The sequence below is a fragment of the Xiphophorus couchianus genome, chromosome 3 (genome assembly GCF_001444195.1).
Source record: "Xiphophorus couchianus chromosome 3, X_couchianus-1.0, whole genome shotgun sequence".
In the NCBI taxonomy this organism is placed as follows: domain Eukaryota; kingdom Metazoa; phylum Chordata; class Actinopteri; order Cyprinodontiformes; family Poeciliidae; genus Xiphophorus; species Xiphophorus couchianus.
Window position 1 is genome coordinate 6,166,116 of NC_040230.1, and position 24,487 is coordinate 6,190,602.

At 37.1% G+C, this 24,487-nt stretch overlaps 1 protein-coding gene across 1 annotated transcript; it reads left to right on the top strand.

The window, feature by feature from the left end:
• The first annotated feature begins 3,455 nt into the window (after positions 1–3,455).
• Positions 3,456–17,676, top strand: LOC114141497 (neurexophilin-1). Its single transcript, XM_028012045.1, has 2 exons — positions 3,456–3,747; positions 16,086–17,676. The coding sequence occupies exons 1-2, from the start codon at positions 3,676–3,678 to the stop codon at positions 16,881–16,883; spliced, it is 870 nt and encodes a 289-aa protein (XP_027867846.1). The 5' UTR covers positions 3,456–3,675; the 3' UTR covers positions 16,884–17,676.
• The last annotated feature ends 6,811 nt before the right edge of the window (positions 17,677–24,487 follow it).

Genomic DNA, 24,487 nt, shown 5'->3' on the forward strand with positions numbered 1-24,487 from the left:
TTACGGCTAAATAGGTCATAAAAATGTTTATAGATCATTAATGACTTTATTATTCATTAATTAAGGGAGCAAAGGAGACAAATCTACCAGTGTTACATCTACAGGTGTAAACATTTCTGACTACTTTGTAAGAACAATAAGCATTTCTAAACTTAGTTTTTTTAGTTTTCTTCTCAGCTGTAGTTAATGCTGAGAATTAACTCAGCATTAATTCTCAGCATTAACGGCATAATCATAAACGGCGTTTAGAGATTAATATAATTTACTATTTAGCAGCTATTTTAGTGGAAACAGTAAATGAAACAGTAAAGGTCTGATTTACAGCTCAGCCACTAGGTGTCACTGTCCTGCAGAAAAAGTTAAACTATAAAAGTTTAACGTTAACTTTTCTGCAGCACAGACTCATTTGGACCAACGCAGAGCTGCATCATTTTAAGAACCAACATCGCAAATTACTAAAATACCACCTCAAATTTCACTGCATCCTGTTATATTTATTGACAATCTGCACTGATCTTACCTCTTTATGAACATTAGTACATTTTTATATTTGGTAGTTATGCTTATTAAGGCAGTGCAATGACAGAAAATCCTGTATTGAGGGCTACACTGCAAAAACACAACATCTTACCAATATTAGTTCTATTAGATTATTTCACTGCAAATAGAAATGTTACCTTTTTTTGGTTCTAGTTTCTAGTGCAAATATTTTAGTACAGTTGAAATAAAACAAAACTTACTTTTCAGCAACATAGGAGCTTGTTTTAACTAAACAATTCTTTAATATTGATTTTAAAAAATACTAGTTCTATTAGATTATTTTCCTCTAACATTTTTCCCACGTTATAAGTAATCTAGTACTTCACCAATATTAAAGAATTATTTAAAACAAATTCCTACGTCTTGCTAAAAAGTTACTTTTACGTTAGTTTTGTCTTATTTCAAGTGTACTGAGATATTTGCACAAACTAGTATTAGGTTTTATTTTTTTTCTAATTCATTTAGTTAGTTTTAGGACACTGACGTTTTGTATGTAGTTTTAATATTTTCATACTTGGGTTAATTTTGTTTTGTTTTTTACATAAATCGGGTAATGAAAACCCAACAGATAATATTTTTTTAAAATGTATTAAGTTATTGTTGAACAACCAGCTGACTGAAAACTGAATTTCAGTCCCAATTGTTTCTTATTGAATGTAAACACCAATACAGAATTGTGTGTTTTTTTTCCAACATTAGTGAAATATTGTCAGAGTTTTGCACACAAATCCCAGAAGCCACTCAGAACATCGGCCAGCTGCTGGATTAAACACAACTTCAATAAATCCACCAACTTGTCTTTTCATTAGTTTCAACATTTTTCTCAAAATAAACGTAATTAATTGCATTGTAAACAACAACAGATCTCAGAAGAAGCCTCAGTGTTGAAGTAGATCTGGTCTGAATGAATCCAGATCCCAGAGAAAGACGTGAAAATCTTTCAGCTTTGTTTGATTTGTGATAAGATCATGAACGAGCTGAAGGTCAATATTTTTCACTCGCATGTTAAAATTTTATAGCTTAAGAAAGTAAACAGAAAAGTATAAAATTTTGAAATGAAACAGATGCATAATTTGAGAAAAAAGTAACTTTTAAGAAGTTGTGATGTTTTTGCTTTTCTTTTTAGTGATTTTCCAGGAAGTGTGTATTTTTTATTTCTTTAGGAGATAACCTGCTCTGCTCCCAGCAGATGGAGATTAAAAGATGCAGGCATTTCCTTGGACGGGGAACAAAAGATGCTATCGGACTTTTCTGCCTGGTCTGATGATTTTTAGAGTTTTATCCACTCTAGATTATAATTTAGAAGTTTCTCTTTCCTCCGTTTATCAGTTGAGAGGCAAACTAAGCAACGTTGCAGCATTAAATCCATCCTCACTGCAGAGAGTTTTCCAGGATTAATTCTGTAACGTTTCCTAAAAATCCTATTTACTGCTTTTATTTTATGCAAAAAGGCCAAAGATAATCCATTGAAATGTGGTGGAAACTAAAAGTATTTAGATTAATTAAATCTTTTAAACCTCAGATTTAAATGTTTTTCACTGAATTTTCAACAAAAACTAAAACATTAGTATGAAGAGAAAATATTTTCTCATTTTGTTTTCATAAATATCCTCATAAATTTATGATTAAATACTTTACAGAAATATTTTATCTGCATGTTTGTCTCTATAAAACATCTAAAGAGGAACATTTAGCCAATTATTTTTATTTTTTAAAAACAGCTCAAGCTGATTCATGTTGGACAGATAGTGACTGCATCTATTTTCCACTGATTCATCATTTCATTCAGATCTGGACTTTAATTAGGCCGTTCTAGAACATAATTATGCTTGAATTTTATTAATTCAGTTCAATTTACAGAAAACTATTTTATTTTTCCATCAACTGATCAGTTTTTCTGTTCCTGCTCAAATGTATCCCCACAGCATCATGTTGCCGCCATCATGTTTCAAACAACTTCAGGGTGTCAAGTGTTAGTGTTTGTTTAGTTTGTTTGTTTGTTTTTCAACTAACATTGGCCAAAAAGTTACGTTTTTGTACTTTCTTCTACATGTTTGTTGTTTCCTGAAAGTTTAGAGTTTCATCCGCCTGGATTGGCTTCGTTATTTCCACTCTGAACAAAAACTGATGTTTGTCACTATAAACAGAAAGAAAAGGAGCAAATTTACACCAAAAAAACTCTGAAATTTTTTAATTAATTTCAGAAATGTTCAAGAAAAAAACAAGGTAATTGCTGAATTTCAAAAGTGGAAAAATTTTGACCTTTGAAATTTTTCCTTAATGATTTTTTTTACTTTCCAACCTTAAAAACTACCTGGTTGTTTCTAGAAATAATTACATGATTTATTTCTCAAATTTTTGAGATTTTTTCAGTATTTCAGATATTTTTACAGCACATTTTTTTGACTTTGTGAGCTCAGAGATTTCCTGTTTTTTTTTTTCTAGAAAATCACTGAGATTGAAATTTAAATTTCAGATTTTCTTTCTAGCAAATTTCAGAGTTTGAAAAGTTTTTGTTTCTTTCTAGTAAAAAACAAGATTAATCTGAAAATTTTAGATTTGTTTCTATCAAATCTTTGACTTTTCAAACTCAGGTTTTTTCTCAGATTTTTGAAGTTTTGGCAGAAATATATTTTCCTTCAATCTACAACGGCCTTAAACGCTGTCATTCAACTCCCTTGTTGCTGAAATTTGCTACACAAATAAACTTGATTTATTTGAAAACTACATGAAAAGAAGAAAACATGGAGTCGTCTAAAATCTTCTTTCCCAGACGAAGTGAGCAGAGGTCATTCCCGCTGACCACCACTAGATGTCAGCACTCAGTGATGCAAAAAAAAAGTTGTCTCTCAAAAATCAATACTGTGAGGCTCCCTCCCTCTTTTCCACTCTGTTTCTCTCTCTGTCCTCCCCAACTCTCTCCCTCCCGGTATAAAACATCGCTCCTCGCCAACAATCAGACGTGAAAACGCCTCCGTTGTCACCGCAGCGCTGCAGAAACCCTCCCGTTTGCCCGGCTGATACCTGGATGACCCCCGCCCGGATCATCGCCTCCCTCACTCCTTGAGTTTGACAGCTGATCGCGGCTCATCCAGCAGGAGATTCTCCTCTTGTTTTCTCTTCTTTCTCCCTGAAATGAGGCGAACGGCGGACATGAAGAGCACATGTCTGTGGGCCGCCGCTGCGCTGCTGTCACTCAGCTCTCTGGTGAGTTAAATGTCATTTTGATTTGACCTTCTCCTGCTATTTGCATTCTTTGTTTTCAGATTTACAGCAATTTTATCTGTTGAAATACTCCTTCAGCTGCTGTTTTTAACAGTAACTGGAAGTGTTGCAGACTTTAAATGAAAGAAAATCTCCAGCTCTTTTTTTTTTCCTAGTTTCTCCCATTTTGCAGATGTGGTCTGGAAAAAGTATATCTGACAGGGCGAAGGAGAACAGCCTGAGCCCATTATGACAAATACACCAGAATGCTTGCAAGCTCAATGCCTTGACAGTTTGTGACAACCCAATTCCTTTAATCCCTGAAGAGACGGTAACCCTTCACCCGCTGATAAATCTGTCAACAAAGCAATCAAAGCGGAGCAGGAGCCACTCCCCTCTCCGACGCCAGCAGAAAATATTCCATAAACTTAATCCCTACAAACTTGACTGGCCTTAAAAAGCTCCTGTGGCGTTATCTGTGTTTAATTTGCATAGTGATGGAAAGAAGTCAATTACTATTAATTATTCCCTACAACTTAATACCCATTATCGAATTGAATTCACCGTCTTGAAAACCATAAACTCAATTTCACAGCTGACTAAGCGCACTAATCATTTCGCCCCCTCCTCCTCTTATTTCCTTCCTTTTCTTATTTTATGGCGCCCATCCTGCTTTAAAGGAAAAACAATTCCTCGATTTCACCAACAGCAGCGGCGGCGTTCCCTATCATCTGTTTCTCCTTCTGTCACAACAAACCAAAAGCAAACATTAATTATAAGAGCTGGGATAATTTCTTATGATGATTTTCCAGCATCATTTGACAGGAGAGTGTGTGTTTTTTTTTTTTCTACAGACTGGGCTGCCAAATTGCTTTGCCATGCTTTAATAGGATGATCATAATTGTTTCGTACTTGCTGCATCCTAAGCTTTCGCCTGCAGCTCCTTCAACAGATTGACAGACCCATGGGAACCTCGCAAACTTATTTTGGCCGCCTTTGAACCAAGTCATGTGTGAAATAATATGATTATGCGTTTTTCCTCTGGGTAAGTTGGAGAACTAGTGGCCAGGGTTTCTTCTTCTTCTTCTCCTTAAATGTCCCGCAGTCTGTCCGCGCTCGGTATTTATCCTCCTCTGAAGTCACGGTGGGTAATCGTGCCCTGGCCTCTTAACGCGGCGCGGCGGCGAAACGACGCTCGGCCTCCTCCCCAGCTGCCTGTGATGTCTCGACACACTTCCTGATTTGTCATCATCCCTAACCCCCCCCTCAGGTAACGCTTTGATATCACCTGAAACTCTCGGCGAGGGTCAAACGCCCCCATTTGATCCATCATCTGGACGACAGGAGGCCGAGACATGGAGGTTAAATTCGGTGGAAAATTATCGTTTCCTCGAAGCGGCCAGCAGGAGAAAAAAAAAGCGTTTAAGAGTCTCTAACTTCCTTCTTATCGTATCATAAAAGATTGAATAAGTTTTAGCTTCTCAGGACATCTACACTGCAAAAACACAACATTTTACCAAGTAGATTCTAGTGGAAATACCTTGGTTCACTTGAAATCAGACAAACCTAACTTACAAGTGACATTCTAGCAAAAATATGAGCTTATTTAAACTAAATAATTCCTTAATGCTGATGAAAAAGAGCAAATTATTTCACTTAAAACGTGAGAAAAATGTTTTGTTATAAGTGAAATCTTTGGTACTTTTTCCATCAATATTATGGAATTATTTACATAAACGTCCTGTATCTTGATGAAAAGTTACTCGAAAGTTAATTTCATCTTATTTCAAGTTTACTAAGATATTTGCACTAAAAACTTGACAGAAAATATTTGGTATGATTTTGTGTTTTTGTAGTGATGAATGTTCAGCTTCTCCTCAGAACCTTTAAATAATCTTTGATCAGTCCAGCTGGGATTTAGTACAAATTAAATGCAAAAATTTCAATTATTTAATATTTTTATAATATTTTTAGTTTTAAGCATGTGACTCCTACACTGCAAAAACACAAAATCTTACCAAGTATTTTTGGTTCAGTCTGTAATGCAAATATCTCAGCACACTTAAAAACAAAACTATCTTACAAGAACATTTTCTGTAAACCTGTTTTAAGTAAATAATCCCTTAATATTGATCAAAAAGTGCTATTCCTACTGGCAGATTATTTAAATCACAAGACGTTTTTCCCATGTTATAAGTGAAATAATCTAATAGTTTTTTGTTTGAGTTCAGCTGACCTCAAATGAGTTGAGACCAAATCCAGATTATTTACCACTTGACTTATGGACCATTTGTAACTATTTCACATAATAAAGTTGAAGTTTTTTCTATTTTTGAACACCTTTCTGTTTGTTTAAGTTTGGCTCCTTTACAGTTTAATTTATAACAAGACATTTTTCCCAGGTTGTAATAATCTGGCTGGAATAATCCGCCAGTTGAACTAGAACCTTTTCATCAATATTAAGGAATTATTGACTTTAAACAAATGCATATCTTGCTGCAAAGTTGCTTGTAATTTAGTTTTGTCTCTTTTCAATTGTATAAATATAGACCAAAAATATTTTGTAAGATTTAGTTTTTCCAAAAGCACATAACCTGAAGTCTAATGCTTACTCAAGATATAGGAGCCTGTTTTAAGTAAATAATCCCTTAATGTTGATTTTAAAAAGTGCTAGTTCCACCGACACATTATTTAATTTATGACAAGACAGTTTTACCATGTTATAAATTAAATAATCTGACAGAGACACTAGTATTTTGGTCAATATTAAGTGAGATAAGATGTTTACGATAGAAATACTTGGTATTACGTTGTGTTTTTGCAGTGCAGGAGTCCTAAATGTGGTCTGAAACAGACTTTATGTGTAAGGTGGAGCTTTGGTCGAACTCTCGCCTCCTGGCCCTTTAAGTTTATCTGATTTACCTGAACCCCACCAGGTGATCAAATCTGCTGCATTCATTTGTCAAATCTCCGGATGGACGACATCTGTTAATTTTCCGGAGCGCACAGCTTCCAATCAAGGCTGCAAAGTGGCTTCCCAAATCTTCCATCAGCCTGTTCGCGTCTCCATTCTAGCTACAAATCTTCCCTCCACACGCAGCAGCCACAACATCCAGGTAAATGAAAAGTGACACACACTTTCATTCTTCCTCACAGGGGTTTTTGTGTGTGTGTGTGTGTGCGAGCCCACCGCAGTGTCGCCCGGCTCCTCCAGCGGTTCTATTAAAGGTTGGGATTTGTTGGCGGTTCGGGGGTCCGGCCCATAGAATCTCCTCCGCGCTCCCGAGGGAGGATTGGGGGGTTGTTTATCTTCCCGTATCAAAGAGCGGACGCCTGCGCCTTATCACAGCCTCGCCAAGAGTAGATAGCATTTAGGTTTGTCCAACAAGCCCGCCTGCACGCTGCATCTGGCAATCTGAGAGTCGTTTCCTAAAGGACTCCGGCATGCCGATGCCGTTTGCCGTTATCTCGCCGAGGGATTCTGCCTCGTAAGCTGAACATGTAGGAATAATATTAACAGGCGGTTAAATGGGGTTTTCAGGAGGGGTGCAGAATAAAGTGGAGGGAGAAATGTTGGCCAAATAAAAAGCAGAAGAGTTTTTAGTAGCAACAAATTCTGTCGTTGCTGGTCAGTTTGCGTAAAGAGCTGACTTTTCAAGAAAATTGTGTTCAAAACACGCAGCTTTAAAACGTCCAGGGTTTTTCCTGTTTATTTTGTGAGATTTTTATTTAAATTGTTACATTTTTTAATCTGTTTTCTGTTGTCTCCATATGTTTCTGCTACGGCTAAAACAATTAATCGTGACTAATCGATTACCAAAATAATTGTCAACTAATCTAGTGATCAATTAATCGTTAACTGGAGTATACAGACTCTAAAAATTTGCCATTTGTTGCAAAAGATAACAGTCAGGGAAGTAATTAAGCCAAAACTGTAAAATATAAATAAATGTTTTGCAAGCAAATTGAGCTCAAAATATGCAGCTTTAAAACTTTCAAGGTGTTTCTATTTATTTTTGACAGATTTGTTTTACAAATTGTTAACCTTTTAATATAAATTGTTAACCTTTTAATCTGTTTTCTTTTGCCCTTTGCATCGCTGCTACAGACGAAACATTTACTCACTTATCGAAATAATTGTCAACTAATTTAGTAATTGAGTAATTACTGACTGGAGTATACAGGCTCTAAAACAAGTGATTTGCTTAAAAAAAGAACACACTGAGCAGTAATTCAGCCAAAACTGTGTAAAAAATATGTATGTTTTTTCCAGGAACTCTCTTACTCAAAACAGGCCGCTTTAAAAGTTTTAAGATTTTGCTATTTATCTCGTATCTGTTTTCTGTCGTTTCTTATTTTAAAAAGGAACTGAATTATTTGAGTTTTTGCATCTTCTAATGTATTTACATGCGATTAATCGTTAGAATAACCGATTAATCATTACTGAAATAAGATTGACAAGAGTAGGATAGGCAGCCACCTTCTAGAAAAGTCAGATAAAATAAATGAAATATGTTTGGAGTGTATTTAAGTTATTTTTCTTACTGTCAGCTCTTACTATAAGAAGGCAAAACAGTGGATTTTAAGGGCAATACTTCAGGACAGTAAACAGGATATTTTTAAGTTTATGTGGAGCTGATATTTTAGGCAGGAAAACACCGTATCGTTTTGATGTTCATAAAGACTATTCCTGCTTAATCATGAAGTTTTTGGATTCTTTTAGTGAAGAAATTTCTGTGAACATTTTTCTTTCTGGATAATTTATGTGAACAAGTTTCCCTGTTCTCTGTAGTTAGCATTAATATTAACTCAGTCCCACTGCCATGCAGGCTTTTGTACTTATTTTTATTGTTCAAAAATGCTTCATTGGGAGTTTTAGATTATTTATTGGCTTTTCTTCGCTGTGATGTCATCTCTCATGGACGTTAACAGACAGACTGTATTTAGAGGCGTCCAGCAGCTTTCTTCTCCAGACGTACGTTGATTTTTGATCATGCTGATCACGTCTGAGTGATGGATTCCCCTGGATTTGTTGTTAAAATGGCAACAAAGATTTCCAGATTTCCTCACTTAATGAATTTCAGCTCATCTTTGTAGCCTTAAAAACTCTTTTTCAACAATTAATTTATTCTCCACTTAGTTGCAGAATGAATTACAACTCAGTGATTTTTTTTTGCTTAAACCCTGCTTTGTTCCCAACACCTATCAACCGCAATACTATTTTCTACATCTGATGACTAGTTTTATTTTAAGTTTGCAGTATAAATACATTTTTGTTGCCAACAAGCATCTATAGTTGAGAGCAGTAGTCCCAAACGTTTCCAAGCCATGCATCCCCCAAACAGCGTTAGCGTCTGGTTATATACTCCATTTGTAAAAACACAAAAAATGCTACAACATATGTAATCATCAACTTTTTTCCCCACTTTTATTCATGATGCAGTAATTATTACTTTAGCTTAGCATAAATGCTACCTCATATGTGTTGATTTTCAGCCATGAGTTCTGTGGTGACATTTTACTATCAGGTAATAAATCTGATGTTCATGTCATAATATATTACATTTTTACTACATTTGAAGAAAATATGTAATATTTTATCTGAGTCCTTTGTCTTTTCAATTTTGTGCTTGCTAGCTGCGTTAGCTATGCTAGCTTGGTAAATTTGGCAGCTAGTCAGAAAGACAAATATGGCAAATAACATTTCAGTACGTTATTTTAACTTTTATTTTAAAAGGACAAATGAAAAACAGTTTAGATTTTGCATTTTAAAAATTTCTAAATAAAAATATATGTTTTACAAATGTATGATGGAAACATTGATTTTTTTTAAAAACTTTAACAGATTAGATTTTTTTAAAAATTCAAATTAAATGTGTTTTAAAAATTTAAGGGATTTCATGTTTCAAATTCAAAATTCCATTTAATTTTCCATTTATGCATTTTTCCGCCAACTTCCTGAGGCCCTCTTAGCACTCCCTGGCGACCTCTCAGAGGCCCACAGCCCCCATTTTGAAAAACATTGCCTTAGCGAACAGAGACTTCAGTTTTAGTTTTCAGTTGGGATTTGGTGCTACCTTCTAAAAACATTTAAATTATGTTTTTTATATCGTGCCAACTCGCACAATGAACAAATATTTAGTTGATTTAATCCAATCATATTGAGAAATTAAAAATTAATTACATACAACTTGATCCTAAAACACAAAAATAAAACCATTTGAGCTGATAAAATTAAAGACTACAATGGTCAAGCTTCTTTTAAAAAAGTTTCATCTGAAGTTAATATTGAAGATAATTAAGTGCGGAGCTAATTCCACCTTTAACAACAAGGGTATATTGTTTATCCTTGTGTGATATTCATTAAAGCCCAGTATTGACAAACCAATATCAGTTAAGCCCAGAGTTATCAAAGTGCCACTGTTGACCTTTACACTGCCAGCTTTGTTGTTCCTCCTCTTTCTCCGCTCGGCAGCATTTCTTTCAGGCACATCCACGCCTCCCTTTGTGCATTGCTGCAGCGTTGCTCCAGTTTTGGCCCCGCGGTGTGCCGGCGCAGTCGGTCGGTGTGTTCCGGATGTAAACGTTGCTTTAGTCAGGACTGCCTCTGATCTGCCTAATCTCCCGGGCGGGATTACAGGTTGGGCTCTAATCCGTGAAGTGGGGGTCTCTGTCAGTGTGCCTTCCTAATCTAGAGACTGTCAGGTGCTTTAGATGAAAGCTAATTGCATGTCACAGTTTGGGGACCAAACATAGCGCTGGCGACAACAGAGAGGAGGAATTAGGTGCGAGGATGACTGGGCACACACACTCCAGACGTTCTCTGGAAAATTTTATCATCTTAGAAGAAGAAAACGGAGATGAAATCCTTCCTAAGAATTTCAGTCACAACAAACATCAACAAGTAACTCGGAAACGGAATATTTTGGGTTTGTATTTCGAAAGAAAGACAAGTGAAGTTCCTTCCAGGATTTGTATAGTTCAGAAAATATTCCTCACATGTAGGCGTTAAAAATGCTGCATCCACACAAACACGAGTCCCACTTTCAGTGATTAGTATGACAGGCATTGAAAGCAGCTCTAAGCTGCTCCCCAATATCCCAGGATCTGGTTTCAGGACTCCGCTGAGAACTGAAACCCAGTTACAGAGACGCATCAGTAATTACTGAGCTACCAAAACGATATTTCATTTGGTGATTAGAGACTACAGTCTTTCAACAACTCAGAATAGATACAGTCATGAGAAATAAATGAGCTTTACAGCTTGGATTGCAAGACAAAGGTCCATTAGGAGACAGTTTATTCTTTTACGATTACTGAAAATAAATTAAACCGGCGTGGGATCACGTTTGGAGTCGTTTGACCTTGGTACTTCCTGCCAGATCACAAACACATTGTGATCTGTCAAGTTTTCTGCTGTGATTTCCTTTAAAATCCCCAGTTGTTTCAATTATGTTTGTTATCAAATAGATTGAAGTCTGAGCAGATATTCCTAAACATTTCTCTTGCCTTTTCAAATTCACTTTAAAACATCGTCATTGTGGCAAGATGAGCCACTATTGTTTCATTAACTGACAAAAATCTTTTTCTGAGAGCTCTAGAGCTTTCCTTTTATGCTTCCCTGAACCGGTCAACAAGAGTCTACCTGCTATACAAAACACTTTCATTACATTTGTTGCATAAAATCATTCTTTAGATAATGAGATAATACTTTAGATAACGAGAGTCTGATCAGTTCTGCGGATTGAGAGCTACTTTCAGAACTTTAAATAAAACAAGATGCTGCTGGCCACGCCTCCAACTCTACGTTTACACTCATATGTAAAAATAGCTGCAAACAGATGCTCAATTATTCAACCATACATTTTTGAAAAGGAAAAATGGTAAAACCAGCTGGCCTAAAGTGTTGGAATTCTGCTGGGGTTGCTAGGTAACAGGCTGGGCTTCGCCGGGGTCACTAGGTGAACGGGCAGCGCCTGTTGATTTGTGACTCAACATTTGGAAGATTTCTGAAACGGCACACTTTCCAGACACCAAAAAACATGAACTTATTGCCAAAAGATATTCTGTGTTTTGTTGTTTTTTTAAGTGCTTGGGCTGATTTTAGAAACAGTAAAAACTTAAAGGGAAGTATGAAAACATGCAATCCCCCGTCAAATGTGACTCAGCAGAAGGTTTTTGAAACATCCTTACTTTCCAGACGCAAAAAAACCTTAGCTCATTGCTACTTTTAAAAACAGTAGCGACCCAAAAGGAAACAGAAAAACGTCCAAAATGTGAGCTTTGCAGAACAGGTCCCATGTAATAATAATAATAAATAAAGCTGTAGACGTTTTGTGCTTCCAGAGGTGAAAACGTTTAGATTTAACTCCACATGTGAGGCTGCACTTAAGAAACGTTCAGGTTGAAAGATCGCCGTGGCAGAGATCACGGTTCGCTCCCATCAGGACATTCGTCATCGAGGCCTCCTCTTCAAAACAACTGGAGGCCATCTTTTCAAACCGCTGCACTCCGAAGCCGAGTGCATGAAATGAACGCAGCTCCTGCAAACAGTTTGCTGCACGCAGCCTGACCGCTACAATGTCATTCAGTGAACTTTTGGAAAGAGAGAAGACCTTATTCTCGGCGCTTCGATTGCTGCGTGAAAAGTACAAAACGTAAACGCTTCGACCAGATGGATCTACTGTCACGCCGTGCGGCTGCCGCGCGGACATCACTGTCACGCGTCTCTGCGGGGTGCGAGGGAAATCTTTGCGCTCTTTTCTGTGTGATTGTTAGAGGAGAGGCAGAATGAGCCATCAATCATCCATTCAGGGCACATTCGGCAGGTAATAGTCCGCTGTTGGATCACGTCTGCAGCAGAGACGCGCGTCATTCATCTCAGCATACGGCAGAAATACCCCTTTAATCTTGATTAGGACGTTTTCACACACTGTGAGATGTAGTTACAGCTTTAAATGATACGTTACAGGTGCTGAGAGGTGAGACGAGACACAACTGTTGGTGTTTTCTTGGTTCTGTTTTTAGAAAATTATTAGAATAAAATTACACATTTTTCAAATTTAAAGACAGCATTTAAATGTCTACTGTAGCAAATTGAAATACTCTAGTAATTACTTTTTGATCTGATTTACACAAGGTTATTTAAATTACTTTTAATGCCGGATCCCGCAGCTTTAAGTTTCCCCAAAACTAAAGCTCTATAAATGTACAGAAAACTTTACAAGCTTTAGCTGAATGTTTTGGACTTACTGTGACTGCAGTGGAAAAGTAAACAAGCAAACATTGCTTTAAACAAGGAGCCACTGCTTTAATAATATAGACTTTTTAAATTTTGAGTTTTGTAAAGTTCAAGCCTGGATATCAAATATTTTAATTCCAACATATTTTATCTCCAGCTCTGCCTACACTATTAATGACAAACACTGTTGGTGTTTTCTTGGCTTTGTTTTCATAAAATCATCATAATAAATAAAATTACACTTTTTTATATATTAGATATTAAAGGACAACATGTGAATGTCTACTGTAACCAATTGAAATACCTTTAATTATTTTTTGGAAAAACCTATATATGGTTATTTTAATTATTTATAATCCTGCTGCTTCAAGTTCTTCCAAAACTCAAGCTTTATGAATCTACAAAAAAACTTTTACAACCTTTAACTTAATGATCTGGACTTATTGTGACTGCAGTAGAAAAGTAAACGCATATCCTCAACAACAAACACTTCTTTGTTGCAGACTAAATAGGGAGTGATACATAGCTTTGTTTTTATTACAAAAATAAACTTATTAAATGCTCTTATATGCTGTGTCCCTTTTTTAATTCCTCCCATATTAAAACACAAATATATATTTTTCAGAACATAATTTAACACATTAGGAACTCTACTGTAACAGGAAAGAAAACATTTAGCTTCAGAACTTTTTTTAGAATAAAATTAATTTAATCAAACCTTACAGTATGGTGCTTTAAATTAGTCATTTCTGTAATGAAAAACTAGACTGCGTATATCTATGAATCATTCCATGATGGCAACAAAACTGAAAAATGACTTTTGCGTCAGTCACTGTTTTAACAGTATGAACTATTTTCATTTTGCTTTGAGTTTATTAAACTGTGAACTTCAAGTCTGGCTATAGAATATTTTCATTCTGAGATATTTTATCTGCAGCTCTGCCAACACTGTTAATGAAAAACCACAGCTTATCATAGCTCTTCTGTTTTTCATCAAATAAGAAGCATAAAACAAACTGAAACAATGGAAAAGCTGTTAGTTCTTGTGTAACATTAGGTACACACACACACACACACACACATTTGATTTGCATGTATTAAAATTTTATCCCCAACAAAACTGATTTCAGCTAGTGAGCTCCTCAAAAGAAGTTTTAATCATTTTCTCATTTATTGTTAAAAATGTTTACATTTAACATAAAATTAGCCTTTAATAAATGATGGATATGTTCTATTCACTTTCTGTAACATCTTATTTCTGGCCAGGATTAGAGTAATTCAGATTAACAAAAGAGAGGGTTTACCCCACAAGTCCAAACCACCTCATATTCACACTTAACGGGGGACATACTATGCAAAATTCACGTTTTCACGTGTTTTTATACTTTCATTTGGTTCTCAGCTGCTTCTAAAAACAACCCAGATGTTTTTTGGCTGCATGTTAATGTGTTTTTGTCTGGAACATGAGTTTCAAAGTCACATTCAATGGGCACTGTGACATTACCTAGCAACCCCAATATAGCTCCTTGTGTCACCTAGCAACCCAAGCTTCCTCCAACACATTTGTTCAGCTGGTTTTACTGTTGTGTGCGCTGTACAATGGCTGCTGGAAAAGACAAGTGTTTTGTTGTTGAATTGCCATCTAGAAACCATTTGTTACATTCTTGTTGGTTGTGCAGGAGGCTCTACTTCTGTTTTTCAGAGATGTACGAGTGTATAAAACTGTACATCTTTCTTTAGTTCTTTCCTTTGGTTTTGTTTGTATTTCCTTCTAGTTCATGTAAAGCACTTTGAACTGCCATGTTGCTGAAAATGTAGTATATAAATAAAATTACTTTATAACAGCTTATCATTTGCAGCCATTTTTAATGTAAATGTTGAGTCGGGGGGGGGGGGGCGTGGCCAGCAGCAGTTTATTTGGATTTAAAATGACAAGAGGCCCTAAAACAGATTATTCTGGAAAGAGCTCAAAATAGTTTGGTTTAGCAGAACCAAAATAAAATCTCATCATCCAAGAATGATTTTGTGCAAAAACATTCTTGTGAACATTCGACCTATCCTAACCTGTTCAAGGAAGCATTTAAAGGTCACCTTTAAGTTGTAACGAACGCTCTTATCAAAGCATAACTCCGCCCTCTACAATTTGTGAAAAATTCCACAAAAGTGGGTGGAGCGAAGTGTGGGACCTGAGAGTTGTTTGGTCAAGACGAGGGAAAGCACTGTTGACAACTTTGCAATTTTTCTAGCAACTTTTTTTATTTATTTTTTAAAAGAAACTAAAAACTTATTGGAGACTTTGGCAATAACACAAACCACCAACTGCTCTGCAGTAATTGTCCTCACTGAGCGAGAAAAGTAATAGCAGTTTAGAGTTTCTACTTAACCTATTGTCTTCTTTTGGACTTTGAGTGGAAAGAATACCGACACAGAGCTGACCTTTGTGCCAAACATTTGAGTATTTTGTAGCTGGAACTAAAAAATAGTTTCAAGACAAAAGAAGTTCAAGGATTTTGAGGCCATTAGTATTAAACCAAACATTCTCAATATTGAAATATTTAACAAATGGTGATGCTGAAATTGGTCTATCAGGTGAAACATTTTGTCCTTGATCTGCTCTGATCAGTTAAAAACTAATTGTATTTTCTTTTTATTGTGGAAAACTTTTTTTGGTTTTTAAATGCAAAACATGACATTTTTGATGCACTTTGATTTGCATTCAATAAAATAATCGTTTTCTGTTTGATTACCAAATTACTACCTCAGTTACCTAATAATTAAAGTGTTTATGTAGTTTAATAAATACAACTTGATTTGCATGTCTTAAAATTGACCAAAGTTTTAGTTCAGATATTATAGGAAACTTGTATTCAGTATTCAGTCAGTGAAAGTCTAATTGGTGCTTCTCTGCTTCCAACATTCATTAATTAGAGTTATAATTAAAAATGGCAATGAAAAAGATGCTGACGATTACCAGGCTTGGGTAATTTAAAACTGTGTGAAGTATTTAACAATAATCCGTCTTTTGATCTCCTATTGGACAGATTCCCATGCCGCTCTCCAGCTGAATGCTGTATTTAACTTTTCATGTTTGTTTTTCCAGGTGACCAATGCTGATTCCCCTCACTCAGGAAGTTCGGACTTGAGACAGAGCTCCAAATCCAAAGTGAAGACATACTGGACTGAAAGCAACAAAGCGGTTTCCATCAGTCGCCTGCTGTCTCAAACCATCTACGGAAAGGAGAACTTCACCTCGGTGGATCTGAATTACGACGACGCGGACACCTACTCCAAACCAGAGCAGTGGAACTGGCTTTACAACGCTTCAACGCCGCGCAACCCGCGGCCTCGCACGAAAAGACGGCCCATCGTCAAGACCGGGAAGTTCAAGAAGATGTTCGGCTGGGGCGATTTCCATTCAAACATCAAAACCGTGAAGCTAAACCTCCTCATCACTGGGAAAATAGTGGATCACGGCAACGGCACCTTCAGCGTCTATTTCCGGCACAACTCCACCGGCCAGGGCAACGTTTCTGTGGGGCTCGTTCCCCCGACGAAGGCGGTGGAGTTCCAGGTCCATCCGCAGCAGCAGCACTTCCACCAACATAACCACAACCAGCAGCAGCAGACGGCTCTGGAAACCAAAGACACCAAGCTGTTCAACTGCAGGGTGGAGTACGAGAAGGTGGAGAAGGGCACCAGGAACTCGCTGTGCGCCCACGACCCGTCGCAGAGCTGCCCGCAGGAGCAGACGCAGAGCCACGTGTCCTGGCTGTGCTCCAAACCTTTCAAGGTCATCTGCATCTTCATCACCTTCTACAGCACCGACTACAAGCTGGTGCAGAAGGTCTGCCCGGACTACAACTACCACAGCGACACCCCTTACCTCCCCACCGGGTGATCACATGACCGAACAGGAAGGGAGAAAGACACACCGTCTGCCGGGCCAGGAGTCCAACTTCAGATGTTGACAAACTTTTGTTTTGTTTTTTTTTCTCTTTAAATTACAACAGACATATCCTTGTGAGAGGAGGAGTTCGTTAGGGAAGCACTTCTAGAATTGCAATACCGTTAATAAATGCATAGCTGTTTTTGGAAAGGAAGCTCAAGCAAACTGTGAACATACACCGATTGTATTTATGTAAATATTCTGGACTGCAGCACACACGAAAAAATGGTTTTATTAACATTTTTTTCCTCTCCAGCTAATTTACTTGTTTATGTTGATGGTGTATTTCCGTCTCAATCATGCTTTGTGTCTTCTTCAATCAGTCTCTGATAATCTTTGCAAATGCATAAATGTCAACGCAAATAAGAAGAATCTGTCAGCACGCGTTAGGAGGGCGTAATGGAAAACGTAAACATTATTTCGAGTGGTGTTTCCCGCAGTGTGGTTCGTTAAGAGCGAGTGTATCTCTCTGATGTCGTCGTCGGACTCTCATCCATGTTCATGCATGAACCGAATGTGGTGAACGGCTAAATAAGGCCCGTTTATATTGTCATTTTATTGCACCTGTCAGAAGAAATCTTCGTCAAGTCTCGGCTGCGACAAGAAACAAGGTAGAAAACAGTTCTTCTGGCTTAATTCTGTGTTGTGTGTTTGAGGTGACACTGAATGACACCATCTGGGAGCGCCAAACAGATCAAAAATGTTGCAATAAATAAATAAAAGTTGCAGAAGACATGAAAGATGACAGAGATGCATAAGGTTATTTTCTGTGCAAAAAATAACTGTGCTCCAAATCAGTTTCTCTTTAAATGTTTTTTTTTCTTTTAAATGTTGCATAAAACAAAAATGGTGTAATAAAATGCAGCTCCTGCTACACAACAAGGAGCCAGTAGAGAAATATGTAATCATAAGTATTCATTTGATACACTGCAAAAACAGAAAGTCTTACCAAGAATTTTAACTAGTTTTTAGTGCAAATATCTTAGAAATAAGACAAAACTAGCTTACAGGTCTTAAGGAAATACTGTACCTTATTGTAAATTAAATAATCTGCCAATATAACTGGTACGGTTATCAACATTAAGAAATTATTTTTCTTAAAACAAGCTCCTATATCTTACTGAAAAGTTACCTGTAAGTTAATTTTCTTTTTTCAAATGTACTAAGATATTTGCACTAGAAAATTCAACCAAAATTACTTGATTTAAGATTTTGTGTTTTTGCAGGGTAGCCATCTGTTCCAGAAAGCCAAAATGAATGCTTTGTTTAAAAATATAGAACAAAGAATGAAAGATGAAATCTGTAGGTTCATTTTGTAAAAGCCATAAAATCTCCAAAGGAGAGAACGTGAATTAAATCAGCAGGCGCTAATCACATATCAAATGTTTGCACCTCTGGTTATCAGAAAAGGCAGATTATGCATCAGACTAACACTTCTGCTAATGACACTGGATGTTGCGATCAGCCATTAAAGCTTCATTACATGAATTGGGAGCCAGTGGCTCCATGCAAGGCATTTGGAGAAAATGAACACAGTAAAAGAAGGAAGCTCTGCAGAGTCAACAGCACAGAGTAGAGAATGAATTAAAATGCCAATAGGAAACCTGTATGAAAAAAAGGAAAAAAGTACAAATGTGCACCTACGGGCACAATCACTGCTGTCTATTTAAATTCAAAGCTCTTTCACTGTGTATGCAGTCCTATGCACAGCTCTGTTAATAGCATCCTGGACTGCTTCCAATATGCGAAGGAGGGCTGAATTTTCTGACAAGGCGGCCTAAAGAACTCGTCTGCCTGTGGGATGAGAGCGCGCAAAGAGGAATTTATGATGTGGAGGAACGAGGCTGGCAGAAATCACTGGAAACACCTGACTCGTAAATTGAGAGCATGTTTCTGTCAGCGACAAGAAGGAATGACTAATGTTTCAGATTGCTGTTTGGGCCAGTTCTTTCATCTCAATAAAGTGACTTTGATAGTTTGCCGCCCATAGAAAAATGTGCCAGAGACAGTTTGTTAAGCTTCAAAGAATTAAAGCGGCACTTTGCAGAGACAATGCAGCCTCATTATGCACATAATCTCGCAAGTGTAAACAGTCTGGCAGGAAAGTGTTGGGTGTGAGAGCTGCTGAAAGACATCTGTAATTGCATATTTTTCTGCGTACCCTTTAAGACCCTGACAAAAATAACCATATTAGTGACAAATTAAAGATCATAGAACTAAAGGAGGCTCTGATCAGTGATTAAAACTAAACAATGGATCAAATATGTGATGTTTTGTAACCTTTTTTACTGCTAATTTATTTCAACTACAAACCAAATATGTATTTTGTTCCAAAGTGTCAAATATCTCATCGGTAAAAGCCTCATGAAGACCTAAAACCCTGTAATGTTGTCTAATGATTCACACCAGCTCTGTTTGGTCCACTTTAAGCGAACTCTAGTTTGTTTAGCAGAATATATATCTATATATGTGATGTATACCAAAATGTTGGTATATATACACACATATTGATGCGAAGCGGACTGGAGGCCACTCAAAAAGCAGGAAGTGGACTATAACGCTAGTCGCTATAGTAACCAATAACACTAGTTGGGTACTAATTATTGTTAGTACCCAACAATTATACTCAAGAGTTGCACCACTTCAACTAGTACATTTCCACCTATATTAAGGAATTATTTACTTTAACAAGTTCCTACATCTTGTTGAAAAGTTACTTGCAAGCTAGTTTTGTTTTACTAAGTGTGCTAAAATATTTGCACTAGTAATTCTTGGTAAGATTTTGCAGTGTAATTTTGTAGAAATTGAGTTTAATTTCAGAGCTTGATTTCCGCCGTCGTCGGGGGGAACAAAGCAGTTTATTTTCAGTATAAATTAATCACGGCAGTGTTTGGACGTCTCGGTTATCTTTGGGCCCAGATCCCTCGGTTCAGTTGTCCTGGGCCGGAGCCATCCATGCCTGCCGTCTAACCCCTAGCTTGCCCACAATCCCTGATTAATGTGGTCTGGGTGGGAGCTGTCAGAAATGGCAGAGAGAATCATGGGATTTCTCCTTCAGAGTCCCAATGACACCCAGCAGCTGCAGGAGTAAACAGATGACTAACCACTGGCCTTTTGGCAGCCTTCGGAGATTCACATGGAGGGAGGGCTGCGAACATTGCTTTGACATTTAGGTGGATTAGAAAGTTCTTGGGTTCTGCTCTCGCGGTGTCAGAGGTGCTTGGTGCGATAATTATTTGTGTCTTGCTTTGCTTCTGCGCAACCTCCAAACTCCGACACTAAAAAAGGGCTTAATTTTTCCACTTACGGATGTTTGTTCAGATGAAATGTTTAAGTGTGAAAATCCACGCCTCATTTATAAACAAATCACATATTCCGTCTTGCTTGCTGCCACAGAAAGAAAAAAAATAATAAGTAACTTGTTTTTGGAAAAGAAAACAATAAATTGTCATTTCAGATCATGTCCTGCCGCAGACTTCATTTCAAATCTGGTGCTGAAAGCTGTCCTGAGGGCTCAGTTTTGCGTGAGGTATTGACATATTAAGGGCTCCATCAGACAACGGCTGCTGCTGCTTTTAAATCGCAAATAAATTACTCTCCTCAAAACACTATTACTCGTCTGAAAATGAAAACTCACTCATTGTGACTGTCTCATATCAGGTAAAAAACTGGAGAGAATTAATTAACCTTTGTCATTTTAATTGCTTTAGTGACAGCTGTCCTTTGGAGCTGGAGCTATCCTAATGCACACACTGCGAGCTTGTCAATTACTTTCCCAGTGAATAGATTAAAACGCCGCAGAGGATAGAGTCATTTCATTAGTCAGACTTAATGCCCCCCAGACATAACCAGGTGCGAACACTTCACCCTAAATATGCAGGAAAATGAACAATACTATTAAGCCCATATGAATCGAATGAATTGTGGCAACATGAAATTAAGTTCACGCTCTATTTAGTTCTTCCCCGCCGCTTATTATCCATTTGTTGTGCCAGGTTTTCTTAGGTACGGTGCAGAAATTCAAAATATTTTGGACAGCAGAACCTGCAGTCTGAAATGTAAGGCCTCTGTGTTTCCAGAGCTAATTTCTCTTGCGGATGTTAGCGCTGTCAATTTTTACAGCGCAGGATAATAGCAGACAGCAGCCTCCATCTAATTCTCCCATTTCGCTGTTATCACATCTATGATTTAATGCCACTCAACCCATCATGAATCAGACAGAAATTACGCTGCTTTCAAGCGTCTTTCAGACAGTTCTCTGCTTCCAACACCAACTGTCTCCAAGCCTCTTCCTTTCACCACAATATGTGAAGAAATTTTCACATTTTTACCAAGCTGCTGAAGCCCTTTCTTCACGTTCTGTGAGGATTTTCACACTCAAGCACGAGAGAAGTCAGAAAAGCTCTCGACTCTCTGGAAATGAAGGTGAATGCCAAAGACGCTTAAATTCTCAGTTTGCTGATGTTACAGAATCGCAAGAATGCAACAAAATATGACAAATGCAACAGTTTGAAATGCAACATCCTGTTAAGCCTGCCACATGCGGTCAAAGCCCCGGAAAATCAAATCAAAACTTACTTCATCCAGAACCTGTAGAGCTGGAGTAAAACCTGATAGTTATTTTGTGGTAATATTTTTGATTAGCACAGTTGTGTCCATTTTTCAGATCAGGGGTCAGCGACCTTTACCGTTCATAGAGCCACTTTTGCCCCTCAGTGGTGTAGCATCTTTTCAAAAAGGGATGTGAGTTTACTGGGACGTGATTGTGGCAGGGATCACATTACACAGTTTATTACACAACACAAATAAAAAGAACATTTTCTCCCTAAATGTCTAAATCAGACCAAACTTTTCTTCAGTTACACTTACCAAAATTATTTTTGCAAAACGCCACCATAATGCAAGAAATAATCTATCAGAAATGTTGCATGCACTGCAAAAGCACAAAATTTTACAAAATCATTTTAATCATTATCGCAATAGTAACACTAAATATTGCAATAAAATTCTATTACTTCTTAGGTAACTATATGGTCAAAAACACAAGTGCTACTCGTGAAAATCTACTTTTGAAACATCACCACTAACATTTTAAGTCCCTGTAAGTGTGATTTAACTACATTTAATCATATTTTCAAAATTATTGATTTCTTTTATGCTCTCGTGAAACAAACACGAGAGCATAAAGTGAACACCAAGAAGAAAATAATGTCCTCTTTTCTCCCAACATTGCCTTCTCCTCACCAAGTTAAACAAAATCATTTTAAAAAGTCATTACAATGCTGCTAAGGAGGTCTGATGAACGACTCAGTCCAGCTGCAAAGTCAGATTAAATTGGTGCCATCATTAACTACAGCTGTGAAGTGTTTTTTCATGTCTCTGAATGCAAATGAAGAGACTTTTCACAGTGTTTCTTGAGGTGAGGTGGAATATATATGAATCTAGATATCAGCTGTGCTCTTTACTACTCTACAATAAATCCTTCAACATACTTAATTACTGACCATTTGCAGCTACGTCACTTAATCATTCCAGGCGCCATGAAGTGAGGGACGGGAGTATTGAACAGAGCGACTGAAATGGTTTTCCCAAATTTTTTTTGCCAGTTTATTCAAGGCTTCTATTGTTGGAGTCGAGCTAATTTATCTGAACGTAACACACCTGGTTGGGGCTCATAGACGGAGGTATTTACAACAGTTGGAAATCACTAGCTTAGAAACCGACCCATTCTTCCTCCCTCTTGACGTGTTGATCAAATTACCGACTTTACCTGAATTCACACCACATCATTTATGTCACTATGTCATAAACAGCATATAGTCATTACATCGGAGCAACACTATAAACGTACAAAAGACGAGATGTTAGCCAGTTTTTTTCCATACATGCTAGGCTACGTGACGTTGCGGCATCGTCTCCATGGTTACTAATGGTTAGACGCATACCTTCTCCATAATGGATATATGATACGCTTCTAATCATACTTATAAAGTTTATGAACGTTAGTCTTCTTACCTTGTAAAAACTGTTCACTGCAAATCCGCGGATTTGCGATTCACTGCCGTTAATCATTATGATTGACAGCTGCTATCCATCGCCGCCATCTTTCCTCATTATATAGATTTTATTACAGACTCAAAGTCCAGATTACATACAAAAGAGAACAAATACAATAAAATAAAAAATAAAAAAAATAAAAAGTACAATAAAAAATAAAATAAAATAAAAAAAAAACGACTCCTAGCTATTCAGAAGGGAATCATACCAGTGTCTCCAGAGTACAGATGAGTATTTAACTGCACTATATTTGATATTAGTCAACAGTATTATAATTCTATTATTAGACTCGTTTAACCGACAAATAAATTTATACATAAGCTTTCTTAAAACAGCCATCAAAGTGCTGACACGAGCAGATACAAACAGTTCACTGGCACAGGTCCATCTGGGTTTATTTAACAAGAGTCTCAGTGCATCATTATAAGCCACCTTCAATCTTTGAAGACTGGCTTTTTTAAAATTGCACCACAAATGTGCAGAATACAGTGATGTACAATATGATCTAAACAAGTTCAGTTTCACTTCATCAGAACAGAATCCAAACTTACGGACAAGGATGTTTGCCTGAGTGTATAACATTCGAACCTGACGGTAAATGTCCTCATCATCAGACAGACGGTCTGTCAACATATGGCCAAGATATTTTACTTCACTTGAGACATTCAATAAAATCCCAGACATTTTGAAATTAGGAAATACTCTATTTTTGTCCTCCTTAGTGCGACAGATCAAAATGATACTTTTTGATGGGTTGAATTTGACATCAAGTAATTCACCATATGCTGAACAGACATTAAGGAGTTCCTGAAGACCAGCTGAACTTGGACTAAAAACCACTAAGTCATCTGCATACATTAAATGATCAATAATAGTATCACCAACCATGCAGCCAGTTCTACACAGGTTTAGCTGCTTAGAGAGGTCATTCATATAAAAATTAAACAACATAGGAGATAAAATGCTTCCTTGTCTGACGCCATTGCTGACATGAAAGGATGCAGACACACAGTTGTCCCATTTCACCTGCATAGTTTGATTAGCATACCAGTAGGACAGACATCTTACTATATACTTAGGAACCCCAGCTTTGCACAATTTTAAAAATAATTTTCTATGATTTACACGATCAAAAGCCTTAGTGGCGTCTAAAAAACACAGAAAAACTGTAGATTAAAAGTTACGCAATAAAATTATAAATTTGGTTTCTATCGTTGTCTGTTTGTGCAGCCGACCACGCAGCGCCCTATGCCCATTTTTAAAGGGAAATCTAGGTTACAGATGTCTTTTTTTAGACTAGCTTTATAGTAGTGCATTGGTTGTTTCAACGTCCGTCATGGCGGAGTGGGCGGGGTTCTGAAGAGCGTGACGTCACGCACAAACTGAACGTATCACTTTGCACAACGTAAACCTGTCAGGTATTAATTACACCGTCCAAAAGTTTTACTTTCATCCCATTAAGCCCCAGAATGTTTGAGTTTAAGTTTTAGGGATCAGTA

What these genes read in the sequence shown, in the direction of transcription:
- LOC114141497 (XM_028012045.1), top strand. Translation starts at nt 3,676, where the DNA reads ATGAGGCGAACGGCGGACATGAAGAGCACATGTCTGTGGGCCGCCGCT. An exon ending in TGCTGTCACTCAGCTCTCTG is followed by an intron (nt 3,748 to 16,085) that starts GTGAGTTAAATG and finishes TTGTTTTTCCAG; the next exon opens with GTGACCAATGCTGATTCCCC.